The sequence below is a fragment of the Bos taurus genome, chromosome 14, assembly GCF_002263795.3.
Source record: "Bos taurus isolate L1 Dominette 01449 registration number 42190680 breed Hereford chromosome 14, ARS-UCD2.0, whole genome shotgun sequence".
NCBI lineage: Eukaryota > Metazoa > Chordata > Mammalia > Artiodactyla > Bovidae > Bos > Bos taurus.
The window spans coordinates 715,668-742,716 of record NC_037341.1 but is presented as its reverse complement, the minus strand read 5'-3'; the positions used below and the strand labels follow the sequence as shown (position 1 = coordinate 742,716).

The 27,049-nt window shown below is 59.1% G+C and overlaps 4 protein-coding genes across 14 annotated transcripts; 3 read left to right on the top strand and 1 right to left on the bottom strand.

Annotated features, from left to right (window-relative positions):
- The first annotated feature begins 2,198 nt into the window (after nucleotides 1–2,198).
- CYC1 (cytochrome c1) lies at nucleotides 2,199–4,596 on the top strand. The gene is made up of 7 exons (NM_001038090.2): nucleotides 2,199–2,368; nucleotides 2,946–3,142; nucleotides 3,225–3,351; nucleotides 3,437–3,594; nucleotides 3,680–3,840; nucleotides 4,092–4,192; nucleotides 4,294–4,596. Exons 1-7 carry the CDS (start codon nucleotides 2,240–2,242, stop codon nucleotides 4,396–4,398), a joined length of 978 nt encoding a protein of 325 aa, NP_001033179.1. The 5' UTR covers nucleotides 2,199–2,239; the 3' UTR covers nucleotides 4,399–4,596.
- Nucleotides 4,597–5,424: 828 nt separating this feature from the next.
- SHARPIN (SHANK associated RH domain interactor) lies at nucleotides 5,425–9,753 on the bottom strand. The gene is made up of 9 exons (NM_001109766.1): nucleotides 9,129–9,753; nucleotides 8,665–8,839; nucleotides 7,044–7,181; nucleotides 6,828–6,969; nucleotides 6,653–6,743; nucleotides 6,421–6,574; nucleotides 6,223–6,341; nucleotides 6,012–6,140; nucleotides 5,425–5,941 (listed from the first exon to the last, which is right to left on the bottom strand). The coding sequence occupies exons 1-9, from the start codon at nucleotides 9,324–9,326 to the stop codon at nucleotides 5,858–5,860; spliced, it is 1,230 nt and encodes a 409-aa protein (NP_001103236.1). The 5' UTR covers nucleotides 9,327–9,753; the 3' UTR covers nucleotides 5,425–5,857.
- A 203-nt stretch (nucleotides 9,754–9,956) lies between these two features.
- On the top strand, nucleotides 9,957–12,996 carry MAF1 (MAF1 homolog, negative regulator of RNA polymerase III). Of its 5 annotated transcripts, none has more exons than XM_005215167.5 (8): nucleotides 9,957–10,305; nucleotides 11,027–11,149; nucleotides 11,253–11,381; nucleotides 11,457–11,622; nucleotides 11,753–11,874; nucleotides 11,964–12,083; nucleotides 12,243–12,383; nucleotides 12,510–12,989. In XM_005215167.5, exons 2-8 carry the CDS (start codon nucleotides 11,067–11,069, stop codon nucleotides 12,529–12,531), a joined length of 783 nt encoding a protein of 260 aa, XP_005215224.1. In that variant the 5' UTR covers nucleotides 9,957–10,305; nucleotides 11,027–11,066; the 3' UTR covers nucleotides 12,532–12,989.
- An 85-nt stretch (nucleotides 12,997–13,081) lies between these two features.
- WDR97 (WD repeat domain 97) lies at nucleotides 13,082–21,730 on the top strand. Of its 7 annotated transcripts, XM_059874325.1 has the most exons (24): nucleotides 13,082–13,241; nucleotides 13,412–13,542; nucleotides 13,721–14,349; nucleotides 14,521–14,642; nucleotides 14,837–15,542; nucleotides 15,614–15,756; nucleotides 15,843–16,079; nucleotides 16,153–16,243; nucleotides 16,420–16,552; nucleotides 16,624–16,763; nucleotides 17,020–17,080; nucleotides 17,228–17,377; nucleotides 17,453–17,683; nucleotides 17,762–17,887; nucleotides 17,974–18,057; nucleotides 18,888–19,016; nucleotides 19,108–19,314; nucleotides 19,398–19,592; nucleotides 19,682–19,879; nucleotides 19,956–20,077; nucleotides 20,147–20,309; nucleotides 20,582–21,144; nucleotides 21,241–21,302; nucleotides 21,402–21,730. In XM_059874325.1, exons 1-24 carry the CDS (start codon nucleotides 13,112–13,114, stop codon nucleotides 21,602–21,604), a joined length of 4,956 nt encoding a protein of 1,651 aa, XP_059730308.1. In that variant the 5' UTR covers nucleotides 13,082–13,111; the 3' UTR covers nucleotides 21,605–21,730. The 7 variants fall into 7 exon arrangements, with proteins under 7 accessions (XP_059730308.1, XP_024857729.1, XP_059730307.1 ...); XM_025001961.2 differs by having other exon boundaries at nucleotides 16,642–16,763; nucleotides 17,228–17,683; XM_059874324.1 differs by having other exon boundaries at nucleotides 17,228–17,683; nucleotides 19,111–19,314.
- The last annotated feature ends 5,319 nt before the right edge of the window (nucleotides 21,731–27,049 follow it).

Genomic DNA, 27,049 nt, shown 5'->3' with positions numbered 1-27,049 from the left:
CTCCTTCTTTAAATTATATTTAGCTAAATTTCCCCAGGAGTAGTTCCTATTGATTGGTTCTTTTTATTCCCATTTATAGGCCAGACCCTCTCCTTTCTTTAGATGTCACATAATTTTTTGTTGAAAGCTAGACATTTTAAATGATTTGTTGTTGTGGTTGTTCAGTCACTCAGTCGTGTCCAACTCTTTGAGATCCCATGGACTGCAGCATGCCAGGCTTCCCTGTCTTTCACTATCTCCTGGAGTTTGCTCAAACTCATGTCCACTGAGTTGGTGATGCCATCCAACCATCTCATCCTGTGTCGCCCCCTTCTCCTCCTGCCTTCAATCTTTCCCAGCATCAGGGTCTTTTCCAATGAGTTGGCTCTTTGCATCAGATGGCCAGAGTACTGGAGCTTCAGCTTCAGCATCAGTCCTTCCAATGAATATTCAGGGTTGATTTCCTTTAGGACTGACTGGATTTAATGATACAAAGTAGAAATTCTGGACATTAGATTCCAAGTTTTGTTACTGTTGCTGCTGTGGTAGTTGTATTGGTATAGTGACTTTTCTCAACTAATTCTATCAAGTAAGTCTACTATTTGTCATGGGTAGCCAGCAAAGTCTCTACCTGGTTAGCTCAGTGGTCAGATAAATGACTGGACAGAAATTTCCTTAAGTGTCTGGAACCAATAATTGTTCAGTTGCTCAGTCATGTCTGACTCTTTTTGACCCTATGGACTGCAGCATACCAGGCTTCCCTGTCCTTCACAGTCTCTTAGAGTTTGCTCAAACTCATGTCCATTGAATCCGTGATACCATCCAACCCCTTTATCCTCTGTTGTCCCCTTCTCCTCCTGCCTTCAATCTTTCAAAGTATCAGGGTCTTTGCCAATTAGTTGACTGTTCACATCAGGTGGCCAAAGTACTGGTGCTTCAGCTTCAGCATCAGTCCTTCCAATGAATATTCAGGACTGATTTCCTTTAGGATGGACTGATTCAATCTCCCTGCTGTCCAAGCGATACTCTCAAGAGTCTTCTCCAGTACCACAGTTCTAAAGCATCAGTTCTTCAGAGCTCAGCCTTCTTTATGGTTCCACTCTCACATCCATACATGACTACTGGAAAAACCATAGCTTTTACTAGAGAGACCTTTGCTGGCCAAGTGATGTCTCTGCTTTTCAATACACTGTCCAGGTTTGTCATAGTTTTTCTTCCAAGGAGCAAGTATCTTTTAATTTCATAACCAATAAATCTCTATCTTTTTCTAAGTGGCTCTGGGTGCATGTAGGACATGCTTCAGAATCCAGCCAGGCAATTTACAACTCTGCTTTAGGCTTCAGCTGTGCACAGAGCCTCAAGGTTAGCCAGAAGTGAGCACTTAGGGCTTTTTCTGGTCTTTCATGAGATACACTGTCCTACTTATGTTCGGGATTTTCTGTATTCTGGAAATACGTGCTGTGCTGTGCTTAGTCGCTCAGTCGTGTCCGATTCTTTGCGACCCCCATAGAATGTATAGCCCGCCAGGATCCTCTGTCTGTGGGGATTCTCCAGGCAATACCGGAGTGGGTTGCCATGCCCTCCTCCAGGGAATTTTCTCAACCCAGGAATGAAACCCAGGTCTCCTGCACTGCAGGCAGATTCTTCACAGTCTGAGCGCCCTGTGGACATTGTATTCCCCTTTCTTCCTTTCAAACTTTTTGGTTAGTCTATTACTTGCACCAGTTGTTCTCCATTGCCTCGGGGAAATTACAACACTTGCCAGAATTGCCTTCAACAGTCTTGGGGGTTAGGCTAATAGCTCTGGACAAGCTGAGTAGGCTTGGCAAGTGGGGTTTACAGGGGGCCATCAGACTGGTTAAATAATGGCAATTCTTTGCAATGAAGGTGTTCTTCCACCGCTCCAAGTCGGGAAATATTGTTGGACGAAAGCGTGCAATAAAGCGGTGGATTCCGGGTTAGGGGCATCTAGGCGTAGGCGCGCAGCACAGCTGAGCCTTGGAGAGATCAGCCGCGGGACTAGGGTAACCAGGAAGTTGGGCGTTGTCACGGCAACAGAGAGACACAACACCGACTTGCACAACCTCAGGCTTCCACAACGACTGGAGTAGCACCGCGTTGCGGTGCGCGGCCCTGAAGGACAGAGCCCACCCCCCGCCCCGCCCCGCCTCCTCACACGCCTCCCGGCTATCGCGAGGTTGACTATCCTTTGCCGCCGCAGAGGCCGACGGGAGCGGTGGCCGCGCTGAAGAGGGCCAAGATGGCGGCGGCGGCGGCTACGCTTCGCGGGGCGATGGTGGGCCCGCGGGGCGCGGGGCTGCCGGGAGCGCGGGCCCGAGGTCTGCTGTGTGGCGCGCGGCCCGGGCAGCTCCCACTACGGACACCCCAGGTGAGCTCTGGCCCTGAAACTGGCCGCCGCGCGGCCCCGCATCCCGCTGAAGGTCACCGCGGGGAGGCTCCCGGCGCGGGCTTTGGCAGCGCGGGAGCGGCCTCCGCACCTGGGCCCCCGCCCCGGCCGGACCCCCGCCGCGTGCTGACCTTGGGCGCCTGGGAGCAGGGCTGGCCTCCACTCCTCCGAGCAGCACAAGGGCCTGATGCCGAGCGTGGGGGGCTGCGGGGCGGGCTCGCCGCCGGCTCGGGACCGGGGGCTTCCCCGGGGGTCGCGCCGAGGCTCGCTCCGGCCCCGGCCTCCCAGACTGGGCCCGCGTCCTGAACTGATCTCAGCCTGACCTCAGCAGCTGCTTGTGACCTTGGCCTGTCCCCGCACCCTTGCTCACTTCGGCCTGATTCCCGGCCCAGGATCCAAGATCACGCCTCACATCTCCTCCTCGGGGACAGAGCGGGTCGAGGGGTCCGCGGCGGGGAGGGCAGTGGCGCGCGAGGTGGCCGGTGTTGGGTGCATGAGAGTCAGATCCACAGGTAGGGCTGGGTGGTGTTCTGAAAGGCGCTGAGCGGGACTCTTGCAGGCAGTGTCGTTGTCGTCGAAGTCTGGCCTGTCCCGGGGCCGGAAAGTGATTCTGTCAGCGCTGGGCATGCTGGCGGCAGGGGGTGCAGGGCTGGCAGTGGCTCTGCATTCTGCCGTGAGTGCTAGTGACCTGGAGCTGCACCCCCCCAGCTATCCGTGGTCCCACCGTGGCCTCCTCTCCTCCCTGGACCACACCAGGTGTGTGGCTGGCTGGGGGAGTTTATGGGTGGACCGGGTGGGGTGGAATCCTTGGCGCCCCTAACCCTGTCTCTCTCTCCAGCATCCGGAGGGGTTTCCAGGTGTACAAGCAGGTGTGCTCCTCCTGCCACAGCATGGACTATGTGGCCTACCGCCACCTGGTGGGCGTGTGCTACACAGAGGATGAAGCCAAGGCGCTGGCTGAGGAGGTGGGCACCGGGCATGCAAAGGACCCAAGTATTGGGGCTCCTGCTGTGCTGGACAGCAGGGTTGTGATGGGTCTCTCGGTGGCAGGTGGAGGTTCAGGACGGCCCCAATGAAGATGGGGAGATGTTCATGCGCCCAGGGAAGCTGTCTGACTACTTCCCCAAACCATACCCCAACCCCGAGGCTGCACGTGCAGCCAACAACGGAGCACTGCCCCCTGACCTCAGCTACATCGTGCGAGCTAGGTAAGGGGCTGCCTGCAGGGTGGTGTGGGGAGTGAGGAAGGCCCACCTCAGGCCAGAGGCTGAGGGCACTCCAATCTGGTCCCAGGCACGGTGGTGAGGACTACGTCTTTTCCTTGCTCACCGGCTACTGTGAGCCGCCCACTGGGGTGTCGCTGCGAGAAGGCCTCTACTTCAACCCTTATTTTCCTGGCCAGGCCATTGGCATGGCCCCTCCAATCTACAATGAGGTCTTGGAGTTTGATGATGGTGAGAGGCCCCCACCCTGGGGATGGGCAAGTTGGGTCCTGCTTTCCCTGTTTTCTTGCCCCAAGAGGCCTTGCCCCTTCCTTGGTTTGGGGCACTATGTATGTGTATGGAGAAGCATGGGTCAGATTCATATGACCCATGGTCAGATTCATACCATCTGTGTACTGGGGGTAGGGTTGGGTCTCATCCCTTTTGAAGCTTTGGGCAGGGACCCCCTCGGACAGCCCTTAGACCACTTGTCCTTGACTCAGGCACCCCAGCTACCATGTCCCAGGTAGCCAAGGATGTGTGTACCTTCCTGCGCTGGGCAGCTGAACCAGAACACGACCATCGCAAACGCATGGGGCTTAAGGTGAAGGGACTGGGCCGAGGGGCACGGTGGGCCTGGGGACAGGCTGGGAGCTGAGCAGGGGTTCTTTCTGCCTCCCTCCTCTGAGCCTGCCTCGTCCCCAGATGCTGCTGATGATGGGCTTGCTTCTGCCCCTGGTCTACGCCATGAAGCGGCATAAGTGGTCAGTCCTCAAGAGCCGAAAGCTGGCCTATCGGCCACCCAAGTGACCCTACCCGGTGTCTGTTTGCTGTCCTGAGCTTCAGGGTCCTCAGGCCCGGGAGCCACACTGGGCCTGCTGAGGTCTCAGGCAGCCCTCCGGCCAAGCCCCTCTTCCTCTGGGACAAGAGGGGGAGGGGCAGGAGCTGGGGCTCCAGTTCCAGATCGTTCAGCGCCCACTGTGGAAATAAATTAAGTTTCTCAACACACCTACCTGAACTATTGTGTGATGGGAGTATAAGTTTGCAGGGGACTCTGGGCTTCTCAAGTGGTGGTAGTGGTAAAGGACCCACCAGATGAGGGTTCAATCTCTGGGTTGGGGAAATCCCCTGTAGGAGGGCATGGCAACCCACTCCAGTATTTTTGCCTGGAGAATCCCATGGACAGAGGAGCCTGGCGGGCTACAGTCTATGGGGCCACAAGAATCAGACACAACTGAAGCAACTTAGCATGCATGTGTGTGCGTGCGCGTGCACACACACACACACGATGGGACTGGGACCCTTGCCCTGAGAGCTCCTGGGGGTGCCCAGTGTAGTGTGGTCAGGATTGCCCTGCACGGACTGTTGGCTGAGAGTCCAGTCAGCACTGAATATAGGACAGGAAGCAGAGAACTGGAAAATAGCAACATTAATTAGAGTGGCGAGTACTTGGTCACAGGTGAAAAGGGGGTCCTGAGCCCTGCTGCAGTAATCAGAGTCAAGTAAAACCACTTGACTTTCATCCTGAGGACAGCAGGGGGCCCTGGTGCATATCAACCATGGAGAGGCTGGCCTCAAGTAGGAGCTGCAGGAGTTGATCCTAGGACTGGGGCTGGCTGGGAGAGGCGGGCAGCTCTCAGCCCTGCCAAGAAACAGGCAGGCAGAGGCCAGTGGAAGGAGCTTCTGGTCTCTTGGCTGGGCAGCTGGAGGTGCTTGCTGTAAACAGAATGGTCCCCATCTCTGAGTGGATGGCCCCCCCGCTGGCAGTCCACAGGATGGCTGGGAGTGGCCAGGTTTACACAGCCATGGACCTGTTAGTGGGTGGAGGGCCAGGGCGGTGCTTCTTGGCACTGGCCTGTGGCCCTGGCCAGGGCTCTTTGCTTCAGAGTTTTTCTTGTCCCCAAGCAGGGAGTGTGAGGGGCAGCAGGGTGGGAGCAGCCTAGAGAGGCGGCCAGAGTGGGGAGGGTGAGCGCCAAGAGGAGGGCAGGGTGTGTGTCTGAAGGGCCAGCCCAGGGGTCAGCAGATGGGGGGCGCCCTGCCCACCCTTGGCACCTGGGGAATGGGTGCCAGGCCCCCACGCCTTGCGACCTGCATTCCAAGTGTGCTCTTCGGTAGCCTCCTGGGCTCCACTGGGAAGGCCCCACCCACCAAAGACTGCCAGGGTTCCTCTCAGAGGGCTGTCTGCCCTCCATCCTCCCAGGCTGCAGGAAGGCACAGTGAAAGGGCATGTGGCCAGCTCAGAAGTGTCTTTAATGACTCCAGCGAGCAATCAGCAGAGGTTCCCTGAGAGGTTCAGGAGGGGGTCCAGGGACCTTGGGCCTGGAAGGGAAGGGCCATCCTCTCTCCGCGTGACCTGGAAGGAGGGGAAGATGGGTCATTCTGCTTGTTCTGTCCTGTCCCCTCCCCGCCTTTGCTCCTGGTACCTTTGGGAGCTGCTGGATGGAGGCTGTGGGAAGGGGGTCCCAAGCACAGGGCCTCTGGGTGCTGCACATCTCACAGCCGGGGCGGCTTGGGGCGTTGATGAAGGTGCACGATGGGCAGGGCCAGCCGGGCTAGGGAGGTGAGCACACGGTTGCTGCTCACCTGCTTTCAATACCCACAGTGCCAAGGCCACCCAGCCCAGTCCCTGCTCACCTGAAGGGGGCTGGGCAGGCTGGAGCTGGTTGGCTGAGGGGTTGGGGGCAGCCCCAGTGACTGGGGGAACAGGCGGCCTAGTTCCCCATCCACCTTCTGGGGACGCTGAGGACTGCGTCCTGCGACAGAGGGGGTGAGACTCGGGACCATGGCGGGCTGCACTCCACCTTCCTCATCCCGCCCCAATCAAGGACTGACCTGGGGCTTCTCGGGGAGCTGAGAGCAGGTAGAGGAAAGCAGGGTCTCCATCCCGCTGGACCCCATAGAAAGCGAGGCTGTGTTCAGGGACACACAGGCACCTCCCGATGACCCAGCGCTGCACGGCCGGTGGGAAGCCAAACTCTGAGAACACCTGGGGCCAGAGTGTCAGAGTGTCACCCAGGCCGCCTCCCGCCACCCCCCACCCGGGTTCCCCAGACCACGTGCTCGCCTGCTCCTGGAGGGCCCTGATGGTGCAGTGGGGGTGAACCTGCAGTGAGACATGGGCAGAGGACGCAGCGTCTTCAACTGTGACCTGGAGCCTGGGCCAGAATGGAGGTCACAGGTAAGGATGGGGGACCTGAGAGGCCTGGGGGTCCGGGTGAGAAAGAGGTCCCAGGCCTTACCTGATGGGGCCAGGAGGAAAGTAGGCCTCCTGGAGCTGGACCCTGAGGGCCACATGACGCTGTGCCAGGATGGCTGCTGCTTGGGCTGCTCCCTTCTCATCCCCACCCTCTACGGCCCGGGTCAGGCGCCCTGCCAGCTCTTCTGCAGGGGAAGAGAGAGCCATCGCAACCCCACACTGGCTACTTCCCCCAGCCCCTCCGGCCACCTGCCTTTACCTTTCTCCATCAAGTCTCCAGGGCTCCAAGGAAGATCCACCTTGGGCTTGGGGGCCTTGGGTGTGGGCACTTCAAGGGGACTGGGCGGGGAGACAGGGCGCGTTTCTGGGCCTAGGGCTGGGGGCAAGCTGTCACTACCTAGGAGGAAAGATGTGGGGTGGGCTGGTGGTCTCTTTGAGATCTGGCCCCCCACGGAGTACACACCAAGGCCTCTGCTGTCTCACCTCAGGCTTCCAGTACCTTTGTCTCCTCCCTCCTTAGCTCAGCCCAGCCCATGCCAGGGCCTTGCCTTGGCCCAGTCTTGGGCCTTGCACACCCCAGAGGTCCCTGCTGACTTCACTCAGAGTTGCACTTGGCTCTTTTTTGGGCTCTGGAGTCCTTCTGGCCTCCTTTGCTGCCCAGTCCCACCTGCAGCCCTCCTCCACAGGGGCTGGGCCACCTCTCTTGGCCTGTACAAGCCCTCTCAGCCAGCCAAGAAGCTCCCTGGGCCTCACAGCAGAACCAGCGGAAGTCTCCAGGAGTCCTGCAGTCAAGGTGGCCTCCTTCCAGGGAACTCCGACGTCTCTCCTGGCTCTGCCATCAGCACAGAGCACTCTGGGCTGATCCCATTCCAAACAACCCCTCTCCAGCTGGTGCTTGCCCTGAGCGTGCAACCGGCTCCCTTTCTTACCTCCCACTTACGCCCTGCCCATGTGGTGCAGATGCAGTTCCTTTGCTTCAATATTCTGAGCCATCTGCCCACTCACATAAGCAGGGCTCCCGAGCACCCAGCACCAGGCCTGCCTGGACTCTCTAAGGCCTTGAAGGAGTGCTTACTACAGGTGCAGAATACACATGTGGTGAACCAACCAACCAATGTATGCATGAAAGGCAAGTGTCTTTCTCCCTCCGCAGATGCTGCTGTCTGGACCTCTCTTCCATCTCACTAGGTGCTTTTTGCTCACCAGCTCACCTGTAGCATCTGTGAACTCCTTCCCTGATGCACTGGCTGCCTGCCGGACCCTCTCCTTGTTTCTGTCTTCTAGTGACCTTGGTTGACCTTTTCTACCCCCAACTTTTCCTCTTCAGAACCCAAGCTCCTTCTACCTCCTTTCCCTCCCACATGTTTTAAGAACCTGACAACTTCTATGCTCTCCCAAACAGGCCCTCTGCAGTGTCTGTTCCTTCCAGCTTCTCAACCATTAACTTTTCCATTCAAACCTCCAGGAAATCCAGCCAAGTCCTCTCCTAAGCATCTCTGGAAACATCCTTCCTCCCTCCAGGCCTGTCTGCATCACTCACACGAATGCAAGGCTCCACCAGTTTTCAGAAACTTGAATCTGAGCCTGTCACTCTCCCACTGAGTATCTTCCACGCTTCTGATAGTCTTGTCTTCTCACCCCGGTCCTGAGGGTCTGCATACACTGCCCCTCCACACCTGTCTGGCACTGCCTTCGGTCTCTGTTCCTTTTCTCTACTGCCTTACTCCTGGGAGTGCTCCCAAACCCCAGCAGCGGGCAAGAGGGGCTCAGCTTTCCCCATTACTGCCCCCATCCAAGCCTGGGGGGTTGGGGCTACTCCTGCCCTCCTGCAGAACAAACACTGGCCCTGGCCTGGTGAATCTTCACTCCAGGGCACTGACCATTCTGTCCTTCCACGGTAGCATCTCGGACTAGGGCTGCCCACCGCTGAGCTTCCTGAGGGTTGGCGAAGTGCAGGCTGAGAGTCCCAGGCCCTCCCGGTGGAGGCTGCAGCTCATGCTGGCAGGGGCCTCGGACTGTGTAGGAGACTGACTCCAAGGGCCACTCCAAAATGACCTGAGGAGAGGGAGAGTCCAGGCTCAGTGCCTCCCCCAGCACATACTGCATGATAATCAAAGGAATACAAGGTAACGTTTGTCGACTACTTACAACGTCCTAAGCCTTTTACTAGTGTTATTTTATGAAACCCTCACAGTAATCCTACAAAGGGAAGTACCAGCATTATCCCCATTTTACAGACAAGGAAACAGAAGCAAGGAAAAGATAACGGCACGCGGCTAGCAAACGGAAAAGCCTGGCTTCAGGCTCAGTGGCCAGGCCGCGCGCCCCCGCCGGCCCCACTCACCGCCCCGGGGCCCGCGCCCAGCATTTCCAGCCGGAAGCGCCCTGGTCGCTCGGGGTCCGCACTCAGCTGCAGCCTCCGCGGCTGGGCCGCCACGTCCAGGCCGGCGCCCAGCGGCCTCACCGCGACATGCACGGCCAGGAGCACCGCGGCCGAGCCAGGGTCCGAGCCCGCGGCTGTGCCGCCCGCCGGCGGCGCCATCTCCGGTCCGGCCCCCGCACTGCCCCCCCGAGCCCGCTTCCGTGGCCTTGGGTCGTTGAACGCCTACACCGGCCGGAAACTGTAACCACGAGCCCGGGGTTCCGGGCGCTGCCCGAGCGTCGGAGCCTTCTGCCGCTCCCGCTTCGCCCACGATGGCGCTTGGCCCAAAGGTCTCCCGACAAAAGCGGGTGAGGCTGGGCTTGGACGCCTGTACTCCAGGCAGAGCGTCAGAGACGCCAGCACCGGCCACGAATGGAAGGCCCTAGAGGCTCGGGTTGGGGCTGAGCTCGGCGGTCCTTGTGAACCCAGTATCTAACTCCCAAGCCGAACGCTACTCCGGAGCCCCTTCTGGGCCGCAGCCCACCTCCCGCCGCTCACGCGGTTGCCTCTCTAGTCCACTAGGCCCTCCGGGGAACTGGGAAGCCACTGGGGCGGGGCCTCGAGGGCCGCGGCCAATGAACGCTAAGGTGGGAGGAGGGTTCGCACGGTCGGAGAAGATGATGGACAGGGGTCGTATCCAGTAGGAGCGGACATCGGGACTGAGCGGCGGATGCCACCCCCAATGACTGTGCGAGCCCCCGGTTCCGACGGCTGGAGCGGGCCATTCAGATGCGTGGGGCCGGACCTGGCAGACGCTTGTTGTTGTCCGGCTCCGGGAGGCAGAGGTCGTTCGCTCGCTTGCTCGGGCCCTCTGTGGCGGTCGGCGGACAAGTCGGTCGCGATAGTAGGGCGCCGTGCAGGGGCGAGGCTATGTCGCGGTGGCAGTCCGCAGGGGCCGGCAAGGCCGGGAGTAACGGGACGTCGCAGCGGAGCTTCTTCCCCCGGATACAGTGCGGCCCGAGTGGAGGCCGCGGCGCCTCCGCCCGTTCTTGAGAAGCCCGCGCCGCGCAAGGCCCACCCCGCCTTTTCAGCCGTATCGACGCCCATCGACCTGACCCTGCCGAGTCTGGCCCGGCCCGATTGAGCGCGGCGCAAGCAGGTAGGTGTACGCCCTGTGCCCGGCGGCGACCCGGGCTGTCCGGACTACAGTGCCCAGCGGGCTTCGCGCCGGCGCGCATGCGCGCACCCCCAGGCGCACGGCTGCCTGGGACGCGTAGTTCGTGCGCCCCGGCTGGGGTTTCCCCCGAGACCCGGCGGACGCTGGGGCTCCCTAGCGGCCTGTCTGGCCGACACTCCGGGGGCCTCAGGGCTTCTCTCCGCCTTCTCTCCTACTTTTGAAGGAAAACGGAGGAGCTCATGGGTTTCCTCTCTCCCTCACTAGAAAGCCGTCTGTAGAACAGGGAAGAGCGCCGCGTCCAGGCGACGGCAGAGCCGAGCCCCAGATGTCCTGGTTCCTTACCGGAAGCGGGTTTTCTGTCTTGCCGGGGGGAAACTGCAGGAGTCACGCCCCTTCGCGGACTCCCAGGGCTCTCCTTGGTGGGATGGGGAGTGTTGAGGGAGAGACTAACCCAGCGTCCTCGGGGTTAGCAGGATCCCCGGTGGGTCCCCCAGCCTGACCAAAGAACTTCTGTGAGGTGCAGGAGGTGTAGCTGAGCTGGGCCTGGACTTGCCGATCTTACCGTTTCTCCCGCCAGTGCTGAAGGGCTGGAAGCAGGCTGCAGGAGGGGCCCAAGTTGTTTACAGCAGCACCTCTTACTGTGAGGAGGTCTGAAAGTGGAACCCCACGGGCCAGATTCCCATGGACTGATCTCCGTCCTCAGGCAGCACTAGCCCCTGGAGCACAGAACCCTTCCCGAGGACATGAAGCTGCTGGAGAACTCCAGCTTCGAGGCCATCAACTCACAGCTTACCGTGGAGACGGGAGATGCACATATCATTGGCAGGTGAGGTTGGGGCTCTGGGGGCTGGCCTCTTAGAGGCCACTCTGCACTGGTTCTGGTTGAGCATGGGAGGTGGCATGCTCCACGGTCCTGCCTGCGTCTCTAGGATTGAGAGCTACTCGTGTAAGATGGCGGGTGACGACAAGCACATGTTCAAGCAGTTCTGCCAGGAGGGCCAGCCACATGTGCTGGAGGCTCTGTCCCCACCCCAGACCTCAGGCCTCAGCCCCAGCAGGTGAGTAGGGGCAGGGCCTGCCTATAGGGGACTGGCGAATGGGCCAGCACGGGGCTGACACTTGTCTCTGTGCAGACTGAGTAAGAGCCAAGGTGGCGAGGATGAAGGCCCCCTCAGCGACAAGTGCAGCCGCAAGACCCTCTTCTACCTGATTGCCACGCTCAATGAGTCCTTCCGGCCGGACTACGACTTCAGCACAGCCCGCAGCCATGAGTTCAGCCGGGAGCCCAGCCTCAGCTGGGTGAGGGTGGGGCTGGGGAAGGGACCTGCAGGCCCACAGCCATCCCAGGTGTCCTCCCTAACTTAGCGTGCTCAGCCCGGTTCATTCCTGCTGCCGGGCTCCTTGTCAGCCCCGACTGTGACCATCCTAGGTGGTGAACGCAGTCAACTGCAGCCTGTTCTCAGCTGTCCGGGAGGACTTCAAGGCCCTGAAGCCACAACTGTGGAACGCGGTGGATGAGGAGATCTGCCTGGCTGAATGTGACATCTACAGGTGGGCTGGCGTCCCTGCATGGGGCGGGAGTCCTGGGTCTCCGTGGCACTGGGATCTCACACCATGTCTCACCCCCCACCCCGCCCCAGCTACAACCCAGACTTGGACTCAGACCCTTTTGGGGAAGATGGCAGCCTCTGGTCCTTCAACTACTTCTTCTACAACAAGCGGCTGAAACGGATTGTTTTCTTCAGCTGCCGCTCTATCAGGTTGGCTGGCACCTGTCTCCCTCCGTCCCCTACCTCCCTGTTTGGCCCACACACCTTTTCCCCACCCCATTCCTAACTTTCTCCTTCTCGGACATCCTCCCTGGAGTCAGCAGTAGGCTGGGGGCAGGCGATTTTAAGACTGGTCTCCCCTCCCCCCAGTGGATCCACCTACACTCCCTCGGAGGCAGGCAATGAGCTGGACATGGAGCTCGGGGAGGAAGATGAGGAGGAGGAGGAAGAGAGTGGAGGTGGAGGCAGCGAGGGTGGGCCTGAGGAGCCTGGAACCATGGAAGAGGACAGGTGTGAGATCGCCCCAGCAGCCTCCCTCCATGGACCTTGGGGTGGGCAGGGCAGGACAGGGCCCGCTCTGCCTGGGCTTCTGGGTGTGGGCTCCTCAAAGCTCACTGCACGCCACCCTTTGTGCAGGGTCCCGGTGATCTGTATGTGAAGAGAAGAAGCAGAGGCCCTAGCTTCACCCAGCTTCGAACAGGGCCTGGACCTGCCCACCTGAGGGCCCAGGTCCCGGCGCTGCCACAGCACCAGCCCACCCTAGGCCATGCCTGCCTAGCCCTTGGCTCTAGCCTGTGGCTGCCCACTCACCCCCACAGGCTGCTGCTGCCCACACTGTGGCTGGACTAGACAGCACAGGGCCTGGTGGGAAGAGCCACTGCCCTGCTCCCACAAACTGACACAGGCAGGGGCTGCTGGACTGCAGAGTTTATTTTTGTATTTTGTGTGGGCTCAGGCCTGGGCCTTCACACTCCAGCCTAAAGGGCCGGAGACCCAGCAAGTGGTCCCAGGGGTCATCTGCCCACTTGTACCCCGCCACCTTGCCCATTGGGCAGCGTGCACTGAGTGTCACTTTGCTGCAGCTGGTTTGTTTCCAATAAAAGTTTCTGTGACTTAGTGTGGACCTAGACTCACAAGGCGTCAGGGCGGGGCCTGCGTCGAGGGCGGGGCCTGCTGCGGCTGGTATCCTAGCAACGGTCTTAGGGGCTGTTGAGCCGCCTGGACCCGCCGGTTTTGAAATGGAGTCGGAAGTGTTGGATGCAAGCAACCCGTATACAGTAGGAGGCGACTACCTGATTGTAGACCAAGAGCCATATGAGACCGACATTTATGAAGTCCCGGACCCGGGGCTCCTCAAGGAAGAGAGGGGTGAGGTGGCCTGGGCTCACTGAGGCACAGGTTCTGTCCTCGGGGAATGCAACGCTCCCTGGGCAGTCTTCTAACTGGGCAGGGCTCCGAGGAGGGCCCTTGGCTGCCCACGACCTCCAGAGTTAGGGACCCAAGACCACACTGTGATGACTTCCACTGCCGGTTCGCAGAGTCGTCATTTTCGGAGCGGGCCCCACAGCTTTTTACCAACAACTCGCAGTGGCAGAACATGGCTCAGAGTGCCCGTGCCCGCCAGCTGTGGCTGCTCCTGCGTACAGGCCTCCAGACCTTTGTGGAAAAGGTGCGGCTCGGCCATGGCATCTGTGTCAAGGCCTCTTTCCTGACCTGGCTCTTCCCCTAGGGGTCCCCAGTAGGATCCCAGCTGGGGTCCTCTTGGCATCCCTAGGCAGGTGCCTTGCCTACCCCCAACCCCAGGCCCCCGCCAAGTTCACTGCAGTCTTGTTGATTCTGGCCCATAGGAAAAGAGAGCTGAGCTGCATGTGGCGCGCTTGACGCACGGGCTGGAACCCCTGCGGCGCCTGGAGGTGGCAGCCGGGCTGTGTTCGGTGGCACAGGACCCCGTAGGCAGACGCTTCGTGGTGCTGGATGGTGCAGGCCGCCTGCACCTGCACAGAGAGGATGGCTGGGCACAAGAGAAGCTGCTGGCTCCAGTTGCACTTACAGGGCTAGTGGCGGTGCTGGGCCCTCTGGGCACTGTGGGCCGTTTTGTGGGCTGGGGCCCAGTGGGGCTGGCCATACTAAAGTCCGACCTTAGCCTACTGTGGCTGAGTAAGCCAGGGGAGCATGGGGTGCCAGGCCACGAGCCCATCTGCTGCCTGCCGGTGCCAGATCCCGGGCTGCTACTGGTGGCGGAGGCAGGCGGAAGCCTGGTGCTCTGGAAGTTCCGTTCAGGGGGCCGCTGCCTGGTTCCCCACGGGTCACCTCTGCAGCTACCGCCAAGCATCTCGGGTGCGCTTGCGCGTCTGGCTCTGGGGCCTCGGTCTCCCCATCACGACCCATGCTGCTTCGCAGCCTATGGCTCAGCCGTGCTCACCTTTGATCTGCAAACCTGGGCTCTCACAGATGTGCGTCGGAATCTGCACAAAACGTGAGGGGGGCCCAGGGACGGGTGAGGGAGGGCGGAAACCATGAGGCGAGGCTGCGACGGAAATCCAGTCGTCAGAGGTGCAGGTGGGCGCATGCGCGTGCGCCCACACGGCAGTCCATGGGCACACACACGGCAGTTCTGAGTCCACCCGGCCTCCCTCTCACTCCTCAGCACCATCTTCGACCTGGCGTACTGTAAAGAGGTAGAGGCCATGGTGACAGCTTCCCGGGACAGCACAGTGAAAGTGTGGGAGGCTGACTGGCAGATCCGGATGGTGTTCGTGGGACACAGAGGTGCGCTGGGCCACGGTGGCTCCTGAAGCCTGGTCTCCCTCCACCCTGGGCACAGCCCTCTGCCTTCAAGAGCCCCTGGCACAGAATGTCTGCTGCTTCCTTGCCAAGCTTCTCCATCCTGGCCACGACCCTGACCGAAGGCTCCCCCTTCCTTGGTCCCTGGGACGCACGAGTGACACACGCCCCTTCTGCAGGCCCGGTGACCGCGGTGACCGTGCTCCCGAACACAGCCCTGGTGTTGTCGGCTTCACAGGACGGGACGCTGCGCACGTGGGACCTTCAGGCAGCAGCGCAGGTGGGTGAGGTGGCACTCACCTGCTGGGGCCGCGGCGTGCCGTCGGAGAGGGTGAGCCGTCTGCTGGCCCCCGCCGGCCCGGGCTGGCCCTTGCTCTCCTTGGAGGCCCGCAGCGTGGGGCTGTGGCGTGCGCGGGAGCTCTACTCGCCGTTGGCGCAGCTATCTGCGCCGGTGCTCCACCTGCAGTTGGCGCCGGCGCTGCCCAAGCCCACCGCCCCGCACGTGGCGCTGCCCGCCCGCCTCGTGTGCGCCTGCGCTGATGGCTCGGTGTACCTGGTGTCAGTCTCTGGCGGACACACCGTGAGCGCGCTTCTTCTGGAGCCCGAGGACTGCGCGGCTGCCGTGGCCTACTGCCTGCCTCGCGAGGCGCTGTGGGTGCTGACGCGCGCCGGACACCTGCTGTGTGCTAATGCAGCACGCTCCCCAATGCGGGTGCTGCGCCGCCTGTGCCCGCCGCCGCCACCCGCGCCCCAGCCCTGCTGCCTGCACCTCTACAGCCACCTCACGGACCCCACCAGCGCGTTCACCAACTGGGAGATAGTGTGCCAGTACAAGGGCGAGCTGTGCCGCAGCGACGTGGCCTGGGCCTGGAAGGACAAGAACCGGTGGGTGCCGCAGCCAGCCGGGGCTGGGCAAGACAACCGGGCCCGTGCCAACGGGCTGTGGTCGCCAATAGGTACCTGCCCGTGGTGGGGCACACTGATGGCACCTTGTCCGTACTCGAGTTGCGCTCCTTGAAGACGGTCTTCCGAACGGAGGCACACAGCCCGGGCCCCATCACTGCCATCGCGTCCACCTGGAACAGCATCGTGTCCTCTGGTCGGTACCTCTCCCCCCTCCCCCGCCACGCCGGCAGGGGACTCCTTCCCTCCCCAGAGGCGCCACTGTGGCTCCTGCCCGCACAGGGGGAGACCTGACTGTGAAGATGTGGCGCGTCTTCCCCTACGCCGAGGAGAGCCTGAGCCCCCTGCGCACCTTCTGCTGCTGCCACCCGGCGGTAGTGCTCTGCGCCCTTGGCAAGCGCGTCACGGTGGGCTTCGAGGACCCGAACAATGCCACCTATGGCCTGGTGCAGTTTGGCCTGGGCAGCAGCCCTCGCTATGATCACCGGCCCCAGGACGACCCCACGGACCGCATCACCGGTGAGGGGGCAGGGCCAGGGGAAGCCCAGGCCTCCAGATGGCTCTGGCCCTAAAGCTGAGTTCTGGCCCCCAGGCCTGTGCTGCTGTCCCACGCTCAAGCTGTATGCCTCTTCCAGCCTGGACTGCACCATCCGGATCTGGACAGCGGAGAACAAGCTGCTGCGGTGGGCTGGGGAGGGGTGGGGGTGGGGAGCAGCTGCCTGGGTTTCCCGCCTTCACCCTACCAGGGAGCCGGGCAGCTGGAGGGGGTGCAGGGGTGGCTGGGGCCTTGCCTCTGTTCCTGCCTTGGTGTTCTACTCAGAGAAGCAGACCTGGACTCCCACCCTGAACCCCCCTCCAGGCTCCTACATCTGAACGGTGCCCCTCAGGCCCTAACCTTTTGCAGCAACAATGGGGACCTGGTCCTGGCACTAGGCTCCCGCCTCTGCCTGGTGGACCACAGACTCTACCTGCCCACATCTTACCTACTTAAGGTGTGCAGTGAGCACAGGTGGGCGGGGCGGGGCTGCTGTGGGCAGACGAGCTGCTGAGGCCAGGGCTCCAGGCTCCTTTCCCTGTTCAGAACCTGTGCCAAGAGGTCCCTGATGGGGTGGATGATCCTCCACTGCCGCTGACCAGCCCAGAGTTACTGACTGCAGCCCAGCTACAGAGGCTCGCCAACCTGCGTGGGGTGGCCAGCCTCAGGTCTGCTGAGAGGCCTGGCTGAACTGTCCCAGAGGCCCCCACCCGGCTCCCCTGGGTCAGGGCCTGGCCACATGCCCCCACAGGAGACTCCAGAGCTCCCAGGCCCCTCAGACACTCACCGCAAGCCCATGCCAGTCCTGACCGTTCATGGTTCCCCACCAGGGGCCTAGGCACCCACCCCGGGGCCCCAGCCCAGCCTCTGCCCTACCCCGCTGGCAATGCCATCCGTGTCCCATGTGCCCCTCCCTGTCTGCAGCACAGCCTTGTGTTTCATCCATCGCCAGACAACAGCTCCTCAGCAGCCAGTGTTGGAGGAGGTGGGGTGGCTCCCAGTGTCCCCCCAGCCCCCAAGCTCAGGGCCCTCCCCTTCAGTCCCTGGGGCAGGCCTGGGATCCCTGCACTTGTCTGGGTGGCACACGACAAGGCTCAAGGAAGAGTGAGCTGACCCCTGACCCCCACCCCAGGACTTGGAAGTCCTGGTTGTCCGGAACCAAGACCTTCAGCAACTGAGACTGGGGCTGGAGAGCCCGGCAGCCCGGCCCCAGCTGACTTGGCAGCAGCGCCAGCAGGCCTTTGATAACTACCTACATCTGATCTACGGCCCAGGCATGCTGGTGAGCATGGGGCCTCCCCAGACCTCCCTGTGCCCTGGGCCTCTGACCTGCCTGTGTGTCCCGCACCCCCCCCAGGGTCTGGATTCTGAAGCAGAGCCCCAGCAGCAGTGGGGCACGGTGGCCCTCACAGTGGAAAAAGAGACCTGGGACCCAAGTGCCCAGCCCAGAGATGGCCCTGCTCTCGGGGGCACCGAAGCCCCACCACTGCAGGACGTGGGGACCCTGGGCAGGCGCTTTGCCCGCCCGCCCCGAGTCCCCTTGCCTCTCCCACCCACCTACCGGAGGGTGCACAGCAGAGCATCCCAGGTGAGGCCTCCCACTCCTCCCACCCCTGCCTTCACCTCATAATTCCCACCCCCCACCCTCTGACTCCTTCCGCCGCAGCTACTGGCCCGCTCCTCCCTGAGCTGCGAGCTGGGCCTCAGTCTGGACCTGCAGCTGCAGTGGGATCGGCTCAGCAAAAACCCTCTGGCCTGGGATCCACCGTCCCCCGACCTGGGGCAGAGCAGGGTGAGGGTCTGGTGGGAGGAGGCTGCCACTGGGGGCAGAGCTGCAGGGACACTGGAGCCCCAGGCCTCTGTCCTGTCCCCTCCTAGACCTCCCTGCTGCTGCAGAGGCGGCCCCAGGAGCTTCTCTCCAACCTCAGCGGCTTCTTCCCTGCCACCATCCATCCTTACAAGGTGAGAGCCCCAGGCTGAGCTAGAGGTGCCTTCCTCCGCAGGGCGCCCTTCTTGGAGACCCCATCTTCCCCTGGCTGTGCACCTTTGTGCCAACTCCACCCTGAGGGCCAGGCCCACCCACACTCCCCACCCCCAGCCCAGTTTCACAGCTGCTGCTCGCACTCTGGGAACCAGCTGCCAGAGGGCCAGAGCCTCTGCTGCCTGCCCTGCCTGCAGCCGCTCCCAGCAAGTGTCAGGGGCGGGGCCTCTGGACTGTGCGTGGGAAACCATTGTCCTGCCCCAAGGGGAGCGGAATCACTGGGAGCCACCTCCCCACTTTGCACCCCTCTGCCCCCCAATGCCCAGACAGACCTAGCCCCTCCCCGACGCTCACGTCTGGCATTCCCCACTGAACCTTCCAGCTACTACTCTATCTACCCAAGCCTCCAGTACACTCCCGGGGGCTCCTACTGCCCCCCTCCCTTTTTTCCTTCTTGGCTGCTGTGCATAGCTTGTGGAATCTTAGTTCCCTGTCCAGGGATTGAACCCTGGTCCTGGGCAGTGAGAGGGAAGTCCCTCCTATGGCCCCGGGCTGAGCTGGTGCAGAGCATGTGGGTGTCAGGGCTCCCAAAGGCTAGCCTCACCTGGACTTCCCTTCTCGGCCACCACAGTGGACCGCACTCTGCCTGTCCTTCTGCCTGACTCTGGGAGGTTCTCTCTTCCTGACTGGGGTCGTGAACAGGGCTGTGAGCCTGGCTTAGCTCCCGGACGTGGAGCCGGTGCCCACCAGGGTGGTCTCTGGGGTTGGCAAGTTCAGGCCCTCAGCCCAGCCCGCTGTGCCCTGCCCGCAGTACTGGCGGCGGCCCATCCGCTTCCCGGGCTGCGTGCCCAACTCGGTGGTGCTGCAGCAGATGTGGCTGCCCGAGGAGGTCAGCGGCCTCGGAGCCCTCGGCGGGCTCTCGGGCAGCCTCGAGAGCAAGGTGAGGCAAGCTGCAGGGCGGGGTCTGCGGGAGGGCGAGCCCCCTCCCCCGTCCCCGGCCCGTGGCCAGGGCCTGGCTCTCGCCTCTGCAGCAGTGCAGGGGCCAGGAGGACCTGTGGCTGGTGCGGGGCATCAGGCGGCGCCATACCAAGCAGCAGCAGAAGCTGATCCAGTGGCTGAGGGATGAGGAGGATGAGGACGAGGAGGAGCCGGACCTGGACTGGGGCTTGGAGCCCCCGAGTCCCCCGCACAGGCTGCCCTCCGACCCGCTGCTGGTGCCCGTGAGGCTGCGGGCACAGGTAGGCATTGGGGGCTGGGCCGGTGGCAGCGCAGGGGCGGCTTAGGGAGGCAGGGTCTACAGCTGCCGCTGCTGCTGCCCTAGAGCGCCAAGGACCCTATCCTGAGCCTCAAGGGCACCCACGAGGACACCGCCAAGACCGAGACCTACCTTCACCACCCCCAGTTCCACTACGCGCAGTTGCTCTGGGAGCAGCGCTACGGGCGTCTGCCAAAGTTCCTGCAGTTCTTCGTTGAGCAGAACTGGTTCAAAAAGCTCTTCCCCATCTTCACCCTGCAGGTTCGGGGGGGTCTCGGAAGCACGGACTCGGGGGTGGGAGCAGGGGGGCTGGAGCGCCCAGGGTGACAGCAGGGGGCGGGGCTCGGCAGGCCTACCCCGAGATGGGCACGGTGGAGGGCCTGGCCTCGGCGTTCATGGACCTGCTGGAGGAGGCCTCCTGGGCTGACCGTGTGCATGTGCTGCGCGCGCTGCTGCGGCTGCTGCCGGACCTCAGCAGAGATTTCTGTAGCCGGCTGCAGGGCACCCTCCTGCACTTGCTCAACCTGGAGCAGCCCCCCAGCCTGCAGGTGAGTGCCTCGCCCCCAGCTGGCCCCACCCTGCCCCAGGCGCAGGGCACTGATCTCGCTCTCCACCTGCGCTCAGGACCGGGTCCAGAAGCAGTTTGTGATGCTGGCACTGCAGCTGCTCCTGGCGTGCTCCCTGGAGTCTCGAGAGGTGGTGGTGGAGCTGATGTCCTACTTCCTCTACTCACCAGCCCCCTTCCGGTGAGTCCTTCTCCCACTGGCCCTCCCCGCTGTGGGAGGCCGCCCACAAACCTCCCACACCTGCTCCAGGCCGGAGCTCAGGAGGCTGCTGGACGGACTCGGCCTTCAGGACCCACAGGGCTTCCTGTTCAAGGAAATGATGACCTGGGTCCAGGGCCCAGACCCCGAGTCCAAGGCCACACTGCGCAGGCGCTGCTGCCAGAAGCTGGAGGAAATGATCCAGCAGCTGCAGGTCTGGGCAGCCGGGGTGGGGACAGGGCTGGGCAGCCTGCCCATGGAGCCTCTTGTCTTCTCCCCAGGCTTTCCCCAAGTCTAGGGGTGGGGCAGGGAGGGAACCAGGTGAGGCCAGCGGGCTCCTCTCCCTACTCCCGCTCTGTGCCTCCTCCATCCTCCCCTACCCTGTCCCCATCGCCCAGGATCTTCCTGAACTTCCCCAGGAGGAGGGGAAGGTGGGGTCTCTGCCTTGGACCCTGGTGCACCCTCCCCTAGCCGCCTCTCCTGCAGATGGAGACCACGCAGCTGTCTGTAGCCAAGATGTCAGAGGTGCTGCCCAAGGTCTCAGAGACCTCAGGACTTCACCCCCCTTCTAAAGAGGCCCTGTCGCAGATCTCGATGCTCTCTGGGGCAGCTGGTCACGTCTCTGTGACATCCTCCAATGTCTCCCAGACACCCTCTCTGGTGGTCTCACCGGGGGTGTCAGATTTGACCACCCTGGAGCCCCAGGCCCAGCAGACGCTGCCACAGCTGCACTTTACGCGGACCCGACGTGCACTGTCGGAGACCCTGATGCACTTCTGCCTCCAGCCTGAGGTCGTCTTGCGGTCCTCCGCGCCCGCCATACTGCCCCATGAGATGCCGCCGCGTGAGATGCTGCCCCTGGCGCAGATGGTCTGGTCACAGTCCAAAATGCTGGACCTGGGGCCCATTGATGCACTCAACTTCTTTTGCGAGCAGCAGCGCATTCGGCACCAGGGGCCCCTGCCCGAGGAGCCCTACAGCCCACCCCCAGGCCCTCCCCTGCCCCCGCAGTTCTGTGGCATGGTGCTGCCACACTCCCCGGATCCCCGGTGAGCAGGCCATGGGCTCCAGGGTGAGGCTGGGGCAGAGCCTGTGTGGGGCGGCTTAGGCGCTGGCTCAGTCAAGCCCACCTCCCCACCCAACAGGCACGACCGCATCCTCCGGCTTCAGGAGGCCAGGGTCCAGAGGTCTCCCATGAGACTGAGGGGTGAGTGGGGTCAGGGATGGAAATCGGACCCCAGCCCAGCCCAGTTCCCGCCAAGCATCCACCCCACACCGCGGTCTCACCATCCTGCTGGCCCACCAGGCCGAATGCTGTCCCGGCTCTGTGTGGACCGCTCCCTGGACAGCACCATCCGCATACTGAAGCTGCCACTGCCTCGGGTGGAACTGCAGCCTTTCCCCCCAGACTGGCCCAGGTCTGCCCGTCCGCTGCCCCCACGGCTCCTGCACCCTGCCCTGCAGCGCTACTTTCTGCCAGATGACACCAACCCTGACAACTACCACTGACCCAGCGAGTGGCCTTGGCCTGGCCCTGGCTCCCCCTTCCCTCCAGCATGAAGACACAGCTCTCCAGCCAGCTGTTTGCCCCAGCTAAGGCTCAGGGCTGGAATAAAGTCCAGAGGCCACAACCCACACACTGAATGCCACCTTCACCTTTGGGGGCCACTGAGCTGGGCAGAGGGTCTGGTGTGTGGTGAACCTGCTGGTGGCCAGTTGCACGTGTGAGGAATGTGTAGGGGCCTGGTGGGGTCTGGGGTGGGACAGCATCTGGGCTGGGGTCAGCACATGTTGAGCAGTATTCCTGGTGGGGGTGTGTTTGTCTGCCCAGAGAAGGAGCCCATAGCACGGGCATGTCCCTGCTCAGGCACTCAGCCAACCTTTCCTTGTTAGTTACTGGGGTCAGGATGGGTGGGAGATACCAACAGGTGGGCCAGGGAGAGGGGAAGGTCTGGGTGGTGGCAGGTGTGTGTGGGGGAACCTGTTCGATGCAGATGAAACCAGGAGTGGTCGGAGCTTTGCTACGTCTAGGCTGGAAAGGAGAAGACTGATGAAGGGGCCCCGCATGCTTTACCCACAAAGCAGTAAAGGGGCAGTGTGTCCTCTGGATCTTTCCCCTTAGTCACCAGGAGACGAACCTTGTCTGGAAGGTACAGGGTCTCAGAGGGCCTCGGCTTTCTTCTGCACTGCCGTGACCTCACAGAGCCCTGCCCCAGCCCCCACTAGGCCCACGTGTGCACTGGCTGTCAGCACAGCTTGTGTGAAGGGCCAGTGCTCGCTCTTCATGTCCTGCTGCTGGGAGGCCTGAGCGACGACTTCTTTCCTGCGCCATCAGCCTCTGACTTTTGACGTTCCTTTTCAATGGTTTCGTGTTAAAATTGGTTGCTCACACCTTCCCCACAAACCCCTACCTTGTTGTGGGGCTTCCGGTGGGCAGCTCTTGATGGTTTTCAGTACATGATGTTCCTTGGGGGCTCAGACGGCAAAGAATCTGCCTGCAATGCAGGAGAGCCCGGGTCAGTCCCTGGGTTGGGGAGATCCTCTGGAGAAGGGAATGGCTATCCACTCCAGTACACTTGCCTGGAGAATTCCATGGACAGAGGAGCCTAGCAGGCTACAATCCATGGGATCGAAAAGAGTCGGACACAACTGAGTGACTAACACTTTCACTTTGGGGCTTCCTTAGTGGCTCAGATGGGAAAGAATCTGCCCACATTGTGGGAGACCTGGGTTTGATCCCTGGGTTGGGAAGATCCCCTGAAGAAGGGAGTGGCAACTCACTCCAGTATTCTTGCCTAGAGAATTCCATAGGCAGAAGAGCCTGGCAGGCTAGTCCATTGGGTTGCAAAGAGTCATACACAACTGAAAAACTAACACACAGACACACGTGATGTTTTTATAAAGAGGAACTGCGCCCCCTAAAACAAGGATTGGGAAGCCCGTGGTAGTCTGCTTCTACTGGTGTCTCTATGGTTCAAATTATAGAGACAATAAATGCTTTAGAAAATACAAACATGGGAATTCTGGTGGTCCACTGGCTAGGACTCTGCTCTCTCACTGCCAAGGGTAAGGGTTCAATTCCTGTTAAAGGAACTAAGATCCCACAAGCCCTGCGGTACGGCCCAAAATTAAAAAAAAAAAAAGTTAAATATATATTTTGTGTTATTTATATTACAACTATTTACAAAACTTAATACATCACAAACCATGGAATTTAAATAGATGATCTGTTATAGTATGTAAATTTTATCTCAAGTGTGTTAGTCATTCAGTAGGACACTCAGTCTTGTCTGACTGCCACTCCATGGTCCATAGCTCACTAGGCTCCTCTGTCCATGAAATTACATGTTGAATTATATCTCAAGACATAACCAGATGGAACTAGGTCTGCCCCCTGATGCACAGGAAGCCACTTGCGAACACTGGGTTGTGGCGAGGAGGGTGTAGGGTTTGGGCAGGTGCCCGTCAGAGAGAACAGGCAGCTCATGTTCAAAAGATCCGAGCTCCCCAAGGCTTTCAGGAGAAGGTTTTAAAGACAGCGTGAGGAAGAAAGTCATGGGTTTCATGATTACCTCACGCACAGTTCTTTGGTTGATAGTGAGGTAACCGGGTGGTGTCACTGCAGGCAGCCTTATCAATTTTCAGGTTCCAGTTGGTCTGGGGACTAAGTGCTGGTGGTCAGCACACAGTTAATTTCTTCCACCAGCAGGGGGTTTCAGTATCTGCAAAACCACTCCATGGCTATTGCTCAGGTTATTACTTCTAGCCTTTGTGTAGAAGTACTTAGCTTTGTTTTATGGCTAAACTATTACTACTTTGTCTTGCTTGACTGCTTTTGTCTTTGCATTTTCTCACTTCTCTGACAATTTTGCTCACTGGTACTTGGCGAAGGCCTAGGAGGCTAAAGCCCTTCTACAGAGGTGGGGGACATTCCAGTGGGGGAGGGGGGTCTCTCCCCCTAGGAAGTCCTGTTTGATTTCAAATAAAGCTATTTTAAAAAACACACAGAAACCTCCTTGAAGGGGCTTCCACTGACCAAACTGAGGACAACTTGAGGATCAAAATAATGACAGTAAAGTATTATATTTCTTTGAATAAACTAGGAATACATGTGTCTTCTTTGATATAAATAGGTAAAGAGAAAGCTTTTTTCCCTACAATAAACGATAAAATTAGAAAACAGCCACTTGGCAACCATCATGGTAATAAATAATTCAGAGAAAAAAACAGTACATGCAAAAACTAGGGAGCGAAAGTTGTTGAGAAACAGCGTATTCACACAGTCTCAAAGTATCCTTCCATATACCAAAAGAAAAAGAGTAACTTGACAGGGAAGAAGCTTGGGCCACTCCACCTTAATTAAGTGATCAAGACAAGCCGCTCCAACAGACCAAAGCCATGCTACCCAATTGGACAAGAAGAAAAGAACCCAGCATCTCCTCCAGAGCACTCCTGCCAGAAAGATACAACCTGAGTCTAGTCAGGAGGCAACCAGACACATGCAGATCAAGGAACGTGCTCCACAACAGCTGGCTGGGGGCCTGTGTCAAGGGCATGAAGAGCTGTTCCTGCCTGAATGGCACAAGAGGTGACACACAGGTACTGGGGTAACTGGGGTTATCTGGGAATCCAACTGAGGCTTATGGGTCAATGCTATATGGGCTTTCCTTTAACTTTAAATCACTTCTAAAGACTTCGGATCTTTTAATTCATCTTAGGAATAGTTAGAAGGCAATGGCACCCCACTCCAGTACTCTTGCCTGGAAAATCCCATGGACAGAGGAGCCTGGTAGGCTGAAGTCCATGGGGTCGCAAAGAGTCGGACACGACTGAGCGACTTCACTTTCACTTCTCACTTTCATGCATTGGAGAAGGAAATGGCAACCCACTCCAATAATGTTCTTGCCTGGAGAATCCCAGGGACGGGGGAGCCTGGTGGGCTGCCGTCTATGGGGTCGCACAGAGTCAGACACGACTGAAGCGACTTAGCAGCAGCAGCAGCAGGAATAGTTAAGGCTCCCTACTGGTGAATTCTAAAGGAAATCAACCCTGAATATTCATTGGAAGGACTGATACTGAAGCTGAAGCTCCAATACTTTGACTACCTGAAGCAGGGAGTCAACTCACTGGAAAATACCCTGATGCTGGGAAAGATTGAGGGCAGGAGAAGGGGGTAACAGAGAATGAGGTGGTTAGATAGTAACACTGAGTCAGTGGACAGGAGTTTGAGCAAACTCCAGGAGATGGTGGAGAACAGGGAAGCCTGGCGTGCTACAGTCCATGGAGTAACAGAGTCAGACATGACTTAGCGACTGAACCTGGTGATTTCTGTAAACACTTCCTTGAATCATTCAAAGCATGGGTCCTGAAGGTGCACATTTTTGCCTCAGTCAAAAGTACCCACCAGAGGGCATCATTTATCTAGATTATCCATGATATTTTAATTCTACATCTTGAGGAATTTTCAACTCTTCTGCCTAGGATCTGTGTGGTTGCCTTAGAGAGGCAGCACTTCCTTGGACTCGTCCACCCTCTTCCTCAGTTTCCAGGGGACTTTCAGGAAAGTTGAGGTTGGGATTGAGGCTATGAAGTCTCTTCCTTTTGGTCTAAGGCTCCTGCACCTTCTGACCTGCTGACTCGAGGGGCACACTGTTCCCTGCAACTGGCTGTCCTGGGTGCTACGGCCCCTCGAGGCTTTGTCCTAGCCTTTAGTGTGAAACAAAAGTAATATCCACCTATTAAGGGGCATATAGCTGTGGAAAAGTAATGCACATAACAAATAACTCAAGAGTCAGGTAACAAATGGGGAAACCCCTACGTGAGAAAAGTAAGGTCTCCAATTAGTGACCCCAGCTTCTACCTTAAGACAATAGAAAAAGAACAGCAAATTAAGCCTGAAGTAAGCAGAAGAAAGGAAAAAGACCAAAGTAGAAATCAATAAACTTGAAAAAGAAAACAAAAAATAAATTAATCCAAAAGGCAGTTCTTTAAGATCAATAAGACAGACAAACCTCTGGCAAGACAAAAGGAGAAAGGAGACACAAATTACCAATATAAAGGATGAGAGAGGTGACACCACGACACAGTAAAAGGATAAGGAAATATTACGAAAAACTTTATGACAATTAACAATTTAGATGAAATGGACTAATTAAAACACACAAACTACCAAAAGTAACCCAAGAAGAAAAGGACAACTTGAATGGCCATATTTCTATGAAATGAATTGAGTTTGCAGTTAAAAAACCTTCCCAAAAAGAAAATTTCAGGCTTCACTAAACGTTTACGAAGTAACACTAGGTTTAATTCCCAGGTGGCACAGTGGTAATGAATCGGTCTGCTAATGCAGGAGATGAAAGAGACATTGGTTCAATCCCTGGGTCAAGAAGATCCCCTGGAGAAGGAAACGGCAATTCACTCCAGTATTCTTGCCTGGAAAATTCCATGGACAAAGGAACCTGGCAGTCCATGGGGTCAACAAAGCATGGGATACGACTGGGAACTAGCACCTACGCATGCAATGTTAGGTTGACAAACTCTAACGTAAAATTCATAAGGAAAGAATACTTTCTCCAATCCTTCTGAGGCCAGCATTACGCAACACAAGGCGAAGACATCACGAGAAAATAAAACTACAAACCAATATTACTCATGGGCAGAGATGCAAAAATTCTAAACAAAACTTCAGCAAATTGAATACAACCATAAACAAAAACGAAAATATATATCGTGACCAGAGATTATGTCAGGAATGCACTAGAAAGTCAATCACTGTAACTGATCATGCTTTTCTTCCAGAGAAAACAGATCTCTGTCAATCCCACGAAGGAACAGAGCCAACGTACACTATGAGGGGGTCGGCTGCTGCTGCTGCTAAGTCGCTTCAGTCGTGTCCGACTCTGTGCGACCCCATAGACGGCAGCCCACCAGGCTCCCCCGTCCCTGGGATTCTCC

Coding starts and splice junctions, on each gene's coding strand:
- CYC1 (NM_001038090.2), top strand. CDS start 2,240: ATGGCGGCGGCGGCGGCTACGCTTCGCGGGGCGATGGTGGGCCCGCGG. Junction 3,352..3,436: donor CCAAGGCGCTGGCTGAGGAG/GTGGGCACCGGG, acceptor TCTCGGTGGCAG/GTGGAGGTTCAGGACGGCCC. Junction 3,841..4,091: donor GGTCTTGGAGTTTGATGATG/GTGAGAGGCCCC, acceptor TCCTTGACTCAG/GCACCCCAGCTACCATGTCC.
- SHARPIN (NM_001109766.1), bottom strand. CDS start 9,326: ATGGCGCCGCCGGCGGGCGGCACAGCCGCGGGCTCGGACCCTGGCTCG. Junction 7,182..8,664: donor TACCGTGGAAGGACAGAATG/GTCAGTGCCCTG, acceptor CTTTCCTCCTAG/GTAGTGACAGCTTGCCCCCA. Junction 6,342..6,420: donor AGCTCCCCGAGAAGCCCCAG/GTCAGTCCTTGA, acceptor CCTCTGTCGCAG/GACGCAGTCCTCAGCGTCCC.
- MAF1 (XM_005215167.5), top strand. CDS start 11,067: ATGAAGCTGCTGGAGAACTCCAGCTTCGAGGCCATCAACTCACAGCTT. Junction 11,150..11,252: donor GATGCACATATCATTGGCAG/GTGAGGTTGGGG, acceptor CTGCGTCTCTAG/GATTGAGAGCTACTCGTGTA. Junction 12,384..12,509: donor GGAACCATGGAAGAGGACAG/GTGTGAGATCGC, acceptor CCCTTTGTGCAG/GGTCCCGGTGATCTGTATGT.
- WDR97 (XM_059874323.1), top strand. CDS start 13,112: ATGGAGTCGGAAGTGTTGGATGCAAGCAACCCGTATACAGTAGGAGGC. Junction 16,244..16,419: donor GCGGAGAACAAGCTGCTGCG/GTGGGCTGGGGA, acceptor ACCCCCCTCCAG/GCTCCTACATCTGAACGGTG. Junction 19,593..19,681: donor TCCCCATCTTCACCCTGCAG/GTTCGGGGGGGT, acceptor GGGGCTCGGCAG/GCCTACCCCGAGATGGGCAC.